Below are 9,324 nucleotides of genomic sequence, written 5' to 3' on the forward strand. Positions count from 1 at the left end.
CATGTCAGCGCCCTGCCGCGTTGCGCCTTCAAAACGCTTGCGGAAGCGTTGTCTTGCCTTCTCATCTGCTGAACAAGAAAGATAAATTTCTCTTTCCTATCCTCCTTTCTTGAAAAATACAGATACTTAAAAAAATATGTTGTTTTTCTTTCTTTGGTAATGTCTGGGTGGGCACATTACCACTACATGTGAATTTCATATGGGGGTCTCCTACATGTACCTGTATTTTGTATACTGTATTTCTGTTCAATGCAAATAATGGGAAAGTATGGTTTGGTTTATCATCATTATGCAAATGTCACTCAAATCTATATTGGGGACAGGGGATTCAGAAAGTACTCAGACTGCCTCACTTTCTGTACACTTTATTGTGTTGTAGATTTTGCTTTAAATGGATGAGTTTGCCATTTTGGCCCATTAATTTACACTCAATAACCCATCTTGAAAGTATGTTTTCAGAAGGGTTTGAAAATTTATTACAAATCAATAACTGAAATCTCTCATTCATAATGGTATTCAGACCCTTTGCTGTGGCACTGTACATTAAATCTGCTTTAACTCGTCCATGGCAGCTGTTGAGCTGCCCCTGCGCAGCCGCCAGAAACAACAAATAGGCAGCATCAGCAGTCACAGCATGCAGCGACAGACGTTTTATGTTTTTTTGTGTGTGAAATCATTGCTGTGTGTGCTTTTCAGAAAACAGAGTTTTTTAGAAAAAATATTCAGCCCTCAAAGAGTTAATGATCCTTGACATTTGTCTAGAACTTGATTGTCGTCCACCTATGGCAAATGAAACTGATTGGACTTCATTTAGAGAGACACTGTGTATAGAAGGTTCCACAATTCACACTGTATGTCATGAAGTCCGAGAAACTCTCTTAACAATAGCAACATTTATTTATATATTTGTTCTAATAAAAATTATCATTTAAAATGCTTTACAAAAGGTAGCCAGTATAAACAAAGAAAAACAATAATTAAATAAACAGTGTAAGAATAATCAAGTATTGACACGTTAAGAGGTTTTGGGTCCGCCTCCCATATAATTTCAAATGTTTTGCTGAAAAAGGTCTTTACAGGCAAGAGTCCAAAACAGAAATGAGGTTATGGTACAAACAAGTCGGTTTTAAAGTCAGAAGGTAGGAAGTGACGTCTTCATGGGTGGAATCGGAAGTGACGTCTCTGGGGTTGGGACCGGAAGTGACATCTTCTAGGGTAGAACCAGAAGTGACATCACGGGTTTGGAACTGGAAGTGATGTCTTTGTTGTTGGAACCAGAAGTAACATCTTCTTTGGGTGGAAACGGAAGTGATGTCATAGGGCCCAGGTGGAATTTCCCACATTTGGTCTGAAGGGAAAAAAGATAAAGGATAAGTGCACTCTGCCACCCCCTGGTCCAACCGGGAATTACCTTCTTTTAAGTCCTTTAGCTGCCTCCCATGGGCACGTGTGTGACAACAGTTATATTAAGGGTGAGATGGTCAGTTGGGAAAAGGAAAGAAAAAAAAAACCCTTTGGTTCCACCACCAAAAGCCCACCCAAGCCCCATTGGCCATTCTATTATATGACTAAGATACAAAAAAGGAAAAAAAATGGATGTCAATAAGTGTAGACATCATCAAGGGCAGGACCTCAGTGTCTTTCTTCCATCTACCAGTCTTCAGGGAATTTTTGCCCAGATGGTGGTAGACACTGAGAAGAAAAAAAAACAAAAAACAAAAGACAAATAGCATGACAGTAGATTTATTCATCTCCAGAAACTAACATTGAAGAGATACACATTTAACAAATCTGTAGCAATATAACACCTTTTTTGTTTACTATTTTCCTCAAAATGTTGGAAAACTTCAAGCTGATTGCACATGTTTTAGCACGGGATACATGGTGACTTACTTATCCTGACACATCTACCTACTTGAGTGAGTTATAGTGAGCTACAAGGAGTCCAAAATAAATTGGATTCACTGGGAGGTCCATGATTAATTTTTTTCAGGTTCAGATCTTTCAGAAACACGGGAGCTGGACTGGGAGCAGGGCATGATGCGTCTGATACATAATGTGCTGGAAATATGTTGTGGATTCAGAAAGTATCCAGACCCCTTCACTGTTTTCACACTTTTTTAAGTTGCAGCCTTGTGCTAAACCATATAACACTCAATACCCCTGAATAAGAAAGCAAAAACAGAATTTTAGAACTTTTTTGCAAAATGATTAAAAATGAAATATCCCATTGACAGAAATATTCTGACTCTGTACTCAACATTTCGTTGAGGCCCCTTTGGCAGCAATTCCATCTCAGACTCTCCTTGGGTCGGATCCAATATGTTTCACATACCTGGATTTGGGGATTTTCCCACCATTATTATCTACACATCCTCTCAGGTTCTGTCAGGTTGGATGGAGACCATTGGTGGACAGCTGTTTTCATGTTTCTCTAGAGATGATTGATTACGTTCAGGTCTGGGGTCTGGCTTAGCCAATTTGTGTTGTCTTTACTTGGGTTATTGTCCTGTTGGAAGATGAACCTTCGGCTCATTCTGAGATGCAGAGTGCTCTGGAGTATTTTTTCATTAGAGATACTTCTGTTGTAAGGTTTTTTAAACACTTTTGGGGCTCCCCTCAATGGGACAACACAGACAACACGGTGAAGAGCATCCCTAAGCGTGATCTGTGGAAGACAGCATCTCGGTCGCCAGGGAAACTACAGGCTCCCTATGCTGTAGAAGTTCGACGTGAAAAAAAATCCTAAATGATCATGGTCATGCTATGAGCACTTGCTGTCGATGGGTGATGCAAGGAATATTGTAAATGCAGGGAACAGTATTACATGGCCATTAATCTGGTCACCTGCCTGTTTGCTGTGTCTGTGTATAGGAGAGTGGTAGATCCCGCTACAATAAATAACCAAACCGTTCCTGTTTCAAGCTGAATAAAGATGGTTTTGCTAAAGTACTGAGACTCACCCTCATGTTTTTGTGTGCATGACAGGGACTCACACGTCACACTGTACTTTGCTCTGTTACATTTTCCCTCAACCCTGACTCATCTGCTAGTCCCTACCTTTTGAAAACAACCCACAGCATGATGCTGCTACCACCATGGATTGATATTGAGCAGGTGATGAGCAGTGACTTGTCTCAGACATTACACTAGTTTTGTTTTCATCAAACCTGAGGATATTGTTTCTCAGAGTCTGAGAATCCTTAAGGTACCTTTTTTCAAACTCCGAGGACACTTTCCTTCCATGTGGTTTTAACTGAGGAGAGGCTTCTGTCTGGCCACTCTGTCATAAAGCACAGGTTGAGAAAGTGCTGTGCTTATGGAAGTTTCTCCCATCTCCAGAATGGTTCTGTGGAACTCAGCTAAAGTGACCATCAGGTTCTTGGTCACCTCTCCTCCCAATGCCTTTCACCCACGATTTTTCAATTTGTCCAGACGTGGTTGTTCCAAACATCCTTTTATGAATTATGGAGGCCTTAGTTCTCTTGGATACCTTCAAAACTGCCATAGTTTTCTGTAGCCTTCACCAGGTCTATGCCTTAACAAAATCCTTTCTCTAATCTCTGAAGGCAATTCCTTGAACCTCAGTTTTTGTTTTTTGCTCATCTGTGTGATCCTCTGTAGAGAGGTGTTTGACTTTCCTAATCAGTGCAATCAACTGAATTGACCACCGATGGACTCCAAATAAGGCGTGAAAGCATCTCAATAATTATCAAAAGAATGGGATACACACGATCCAGATTTAAAGTGTCATAGCAAAGGGTCTGAATACATCTGTCAATGTGATATTTTAGTTGTCTTTCTTTTTTAATAAATTTGAAAATTTCTAAAATTCTGTTTTTACTTTGTCATTCTGGTTATTGAAATTTCCTTGATGAGGGAAAAAAATTGAAAGATTTTTAGCACAATGTCCTGTTCCACTGACAGACTGAGGAGATCGTTCCTCCCCCACACTATGCGACTCTTCAATTCCACCCGGGGGAGTAAATGCAAACATTAATTTTATTTTAATTCTTTTCATTTTTATTACTATTTAATTTAATATTGTTTCTTTGTATCAGTATACTACTGCTGGATTATGTGAATTTCCCCTTGGGATTAATAAAGTATCTATCTATACTATCTATCTATCTATCACAAGTCTGCAACATAAGAAAATGTGTAAAACGTGAAGTGGTTTGAATACTTTCCTAATCCATTGTATATTAAGGAAAATGTATGTTTTGTTAAATTTCTCCTATAACATTATGTCTTTTATGATAAAGAGTGGTACCCTGTAAACCCCATATAATTAAATGAGATGCAAAGCAAAGCCCCCATGGGCTCACCACCTATGGGAGGGGCCAAGGAGGTCAGGTGCAGTGTGAGTTGGGTGGTGGCCGAAGGCGGGGACCTTGGCGATCTGATCCTCGGCTACAGAAACTGGCTCTTGGGACGTGGAATGTCACCACTCTGAAGGGGAAGGAGCCTGAGCTAGTGCACGAGGTCAGCAGGTTCCGGGTAGATATAGTCGGACTCACCTCGACGCACAGCTTGGACTCTGGAACCAATCTCCTTGAGAGGGGCTGGACTCTCTACCACTCTGAAGTTGCCCCTGGTGAGAGGCGCCGAGCAGGTGTGGGCATACTTATTGCCCTCTGACTTGGAGCCTGTGCATTGGGGTTTACCCGGTGGACGAGAGGGTGGCCTCCCTCTGCCTTCGGGTGGGGGGAAGGGTCCTGATTGTTGTTTGTACGTATGCGCCGAACAGCAGTTTGGAGTATCCACCCTTTTTGGAGTCCCTGGAGGGGTGCTAGAGGGCGTACCTTCTGGGGACTCCCTCGTTCTGCTGGGAGACTTCAATGCTCACGTGGGCAATGACAGTGAGACCTGGAAGGCGTGATTGGGAGGAATGGCCCCGATCTGAACCCGAGCGGTGTTTTGTTATTGGACTTCTGTGCTCGTCATGGATTGTCCATAACGAACACCATGTTCAAGCATAGGGGTGTTCATATGTGCACTTGGCACCAGGACACCCTAGGCCTCAGTTCGATGATCGACTTTGTGGTTGTGTCATCGGACTTGCGGCCATATGTCTTGGACACTCGGGTGAAGAGAGGGGCGGAGCTGTCAACTGATCACCACCTGGTGGTGAGTTGGCTTCGATGGTGGGGGAAGATGCCGGTCAGACCTGGTAGGCCCAAGCGTGTTGTGAGGGTCTGCTGGGAACGGCTGGCAGAGTCCCCTGTCAGAAGTAGCTTCAACTCCCACCTTCGGCAGAACTTCAACCACATCCCGAGGGAGGTGGGGACATTGAGTCGAATGGGCCATGTTCCGTGCCTCTATTGTTAAGGCGGCTGACCGGAGCTGTGGCCGCAAGGTGGTCGGTGCCTGTCGTGGCGGCAATCCCCGAACCCGTTGGTGGACACTGGCGGTGAGGGATGCCGTCAAGCTGAAGAAGGAGTCCTATAGGACCTTTTTGCCCTGTGGGTCCAGCAGGCCAAGCAGAATGCGGCTTCCTTGATTGCTGAGGCAAAAACTCAGGCATGGGAGGAGTTTGGAGAGGCCATGGAGAACGACTTTCAGACGGCTTCGAGGAGATTCTGGTCCACCGTCCGGCGTCTCGGTGCAGTGTCAACACCGTATATGGTGGGGATGGTGGACTGCTGACCTGCGGGATGTTGTGGGTCAGTGGGGGGAGTACTTCGAAGACCTCCTCAGTCCCACTAACATGCCTTCCAATGAGGAAGCAGAGCCTGGGGACTCTGAGGTGGGCTCTCCCATCTCTGGGACTGAAGTCACCGAGGTGGTCAAAAAACTCCTTGGTGGCAGGGCCCCGGGGGTGGATGAGATACGCCCGAACTTCCTTAAGGCTCTGGATGTTGTAGGACTGTCTTGGTTGACACGTCTCTGCAACATCGCATGGACATCGCGGACAGTGCCTCTGGATTGGCAGACCGGGGTGGTGGTACCCCTCTTTAAAAAGGGGGACAGGATGGTGTGTTCCAACTACAGAGGGATCACACTCCTCAACCTCCCTGGAAAAGTCTATTCGGGGGTTCTGGAGAGGAGGGTCCGTTGGATAGTTGAACCTTGGATTCAGGAGGAACAGTGTGGTTTTCGTCCTGGTCGCGGAACAGTGGACCGGCTCTACACCTTTAGCAGGGTCCTGGAGGGTGCATGGGAGTTTGCCCAACCAGTCTACATGTGTTTTGTGGACTTGGGAAAGGCATTAGACCGTGTCCCTCGGGGAATCCTGTGGGGGGTGCTCCGGGAGTATGGGGTACTGGACCCCCTGATAAGAGCTGTTCAGTCCCTGTACAACCGATGTCAGAGCTTGGTCCGCATTGCCGGCAGTAAGTCCAGCCCGCCAGGGCTGCCCTTTGTCACCGATTCTGTTCAAAACTTTTATGGACAGAATTTCTAGGCGCAGCCTGGGTGTTGAAGGGGTCCGGTTTGGTGGACTCAGGATTGGGTCACTGCTTTTTGCAGATGATGTTGTCCTGTTTGATTCATCAGGCAGTGATCTTCAGCTCTCTCTGGATCGGTTTGCAGCTGAGTGTGAAGCGGCTGGGATGAGAATCAGCACCTCCAAATCCGAGACCATGGTACTCAGCCGGAAAAGGGTGGAGTGCCCTCTCAGGGTTGGGGGCGAGATCCTGCCCCAAGTGGAGGAGTTTACGTATCTCGGGGTCTTATTCATGAGTGAGGGAAGAATGGAGCGTGAGATCGACAGGCGAATCAGTGCGGCATCCGCAGTGATGCGGGCTCTGCATCGGTCTATCATGTTGCCATCAGGGAAAAGTAGTGTTTCTTCACAATGAAGAGGCGTATCAGTGAGAATTAAAAGTTGTTTGGTGAAAGTGTAATCCACATACTGTATGCAAGCAGCAGAGACGCGAAGAGGCTGGCATGTAGCACTGGTTGGAGAAGGGGGTTGGGAGGGGCATGTTGGTTGGTAATAGAAGCGAGCAGGGAGCGAAGCCCCCTAGTATTGTAATATTTTAGGATTTTTCTAATTTTATTCAATGTTTTTCTAATTAACAAACCAACATTTTAATATACTTTGTACTAATGACCAGGTCACTACAAATTACTAAATTGGTCTTTATTTATAAGAGTTAATTTTCACATTTCTAGCTAACTTTTTGGTGCACAGTACAATATTCACATTGACATATTTAGAAATTATAACAGCTAAGTAATATAAGCTGTGACCAAACCGCTGGATTTGTATTATAATGTCAAACGTTATGAAAATAAAAACATCGATATTGTTAATGTTTTCAATTTATTAGCCCATTCTGCTTCATTCCCGCCCTCTGAACACTTGGTTTCAGTTCCTTTTATTTAAATGTGGAGAGTTCTCGCATTCAGATTGAATTACTACTGGCAATATCACATAGTCCCCCCCTAAATGCCGAGTCAGGGATTTGTCACCTGAAAATGCTGCTCAGGACCTTCTTGGTAATATTGTGCTTCTCTTGACAGTTTTCTCCAGGCTGCCTCTGATCTCTTTTGACCTGAAGCAGTAAATAAAGGGATTTGCTAAAGGAGGGATTACACTCTGAAGCAAAGACACCATGATACGTGAGTCTGCAGATATGCCAGGAATTCGGTAGGACAACGCGATGAAGATAGTCAGGAGAAAGAAGACAGAAATGATGAGCAGATGTGTCCCGCATGTGGAAAAGGCTTTCAAACGTCCTTCAGAGGTGGTGATCTTGATGACTGCCATGACAATTTTAATGTAGGAAAAGAAGATATACAACAAGGGTAAAATCAATATACACAAGGCAATTGCCAGACCCAGGTAATTGTTAATCACCGTGTCTGCACAGGCCAGTCTGAGCACAGACGAATGATCACAATAGCAGTGGATTATTTTATTTGGCCCACAAAATGGTAGCCGCAGAGCCAGAATAACTAGAAACCCACCAATCACTAATCCAGCTAGCCAACAAAAAAGGCTTTGCTTCATGACCAGACTGTTACTCATTATGGCAGGGTAGTGCAGAGGGCTACAAATGGCTAAATATCTGTCATATGCCATGAGTGCCAGAAGAAAAGAAGTGGCAGTCAGAACACCTAACCAGCAACCCATCTGAATAAAACATCCTGCAAAGCTAATGATATTGTCATTAAAGAGAAGGGCAGATATCAGTTTTGGGATAGTCGTAGTTGAGATTGCTATGTCTAGAACAGCAAGATTTAATATAAGCAAATACATAGGAATGTATAGACTCTCGTCCAGTGAAAGGATAACAATGATGAGAACGTTTCCCAGTAGAATCAGAAGATAAATCATCAGGAAGATGGCCAGCAGGATATTCTTGCTTTCTTTGTCCTGGAATCCGGGGAACCCAACAAGAATAAATTCCGCAACTCGGAAATTTGACTGGTTCCAGCTGGACATGCTGGTTTTTGGAATTCACTTCCCAAAGTGTTTTCTATTGGCCTAAGAGATGAAAGAATAAAAAAGGTAAAGAAAAAAAATTAAAAAGTACAATATGTATTACTTTGATTTTTTTTCAGGTATTATTGCAGGATTAATGTTATACAAAGTGCCATTAAAGGAACATCAATCTATCCTATCATCGCTTGAACTTGCTTGTTCTAATTGAGGGTCATAGACGGCACATTTCTCATTCCCCCATTAGGTAGGAAACACCTCCTCATGTGGCACACTCACTTATGGCAGGCCACTTGATGTCTACAACGACGATGAGTTGCACTGAGATGTGAGCCTGGGCTTCTTGAGCCATGAGCTAGCAAGGCTAAAAAGTGGAGCACAATGTCATGCGACTATGAAATTAAATGTATTTATTACTTAAAGGAATATTCCAATCAAAACTGATACATTTTTACATGTTATTTTGCCCATAAAGATTCCAGTGATAGTTGAGAAGAACATCTGAATCCCATATTTTCATGGAAACTAACAATAACAAACTTTCTTACAGATTGGGCATCTATGGAGACCAACACTGGACCACAGCAAACAGTATCAATAACATCCATGACAAAAGCACCACATTCCATATGTCACATAATCCATGTTTCAAGTCTTCCACTAGTATGCTCACCACAGGCGAAACTTATAGATTTTTTTTTACTAAAATATTGTTAATGAACTACCTCCAGAATATCAGAGGAGTGCATACAGCGGAGGCTCGCATGGCATCAAGCTTTTAAATTAAAGACCCACCTCTCACACTTATTCATTGGTCAAGAGTCTTGCCTTCAATTCAAAAGCTCATTCTAGTGTGAACCTCTGCTCGAATTCAAAACAGGTGTTTATTTAGCACATTGTGAAACTACGACTGGATGACTTGACAGGAAGAT

At 43.7% G+C, this 9,324-nt stretch overlaps 1 protein-coding gene across 1 annotated transcript; it reads right to left on the minus strand.

Annotated features, from left to right (window-relative positions):
- Window positions 1–7,432: 7,432 nt before the first annotated feature.
- LOC120524341 (olfactory receptor 10A3-like) lies at window positions 7,433–8,395 on the minus strand. The gene has a single exon (XM_039746204.1). The coding sequence runs from the start codon at window positions 8,393–8,395 to the stop codon at window positions 7,433–7,435; it is 963 nt and encodes a 320-aa protein (XP_039602138.1).
- Window positions 8,396–9,324: the final 929 nt, after the last annotated feature.

Source organism: Polypterus senegalus, chromosome 2 (assembly GCF_016835505.1).
Source record: "Polypterus senegalus isolate Bchr_013 chromosome 2, ASM1683550v1, whole genome shotgun sequence".
NCBI classification, from domain to species: domain Eukaryota; kingdom Metazoa; phylum Chordata; class Cladistia; order Polypteriformes; family Polypteridae; genus Polypterus; species Polypterus senegalus.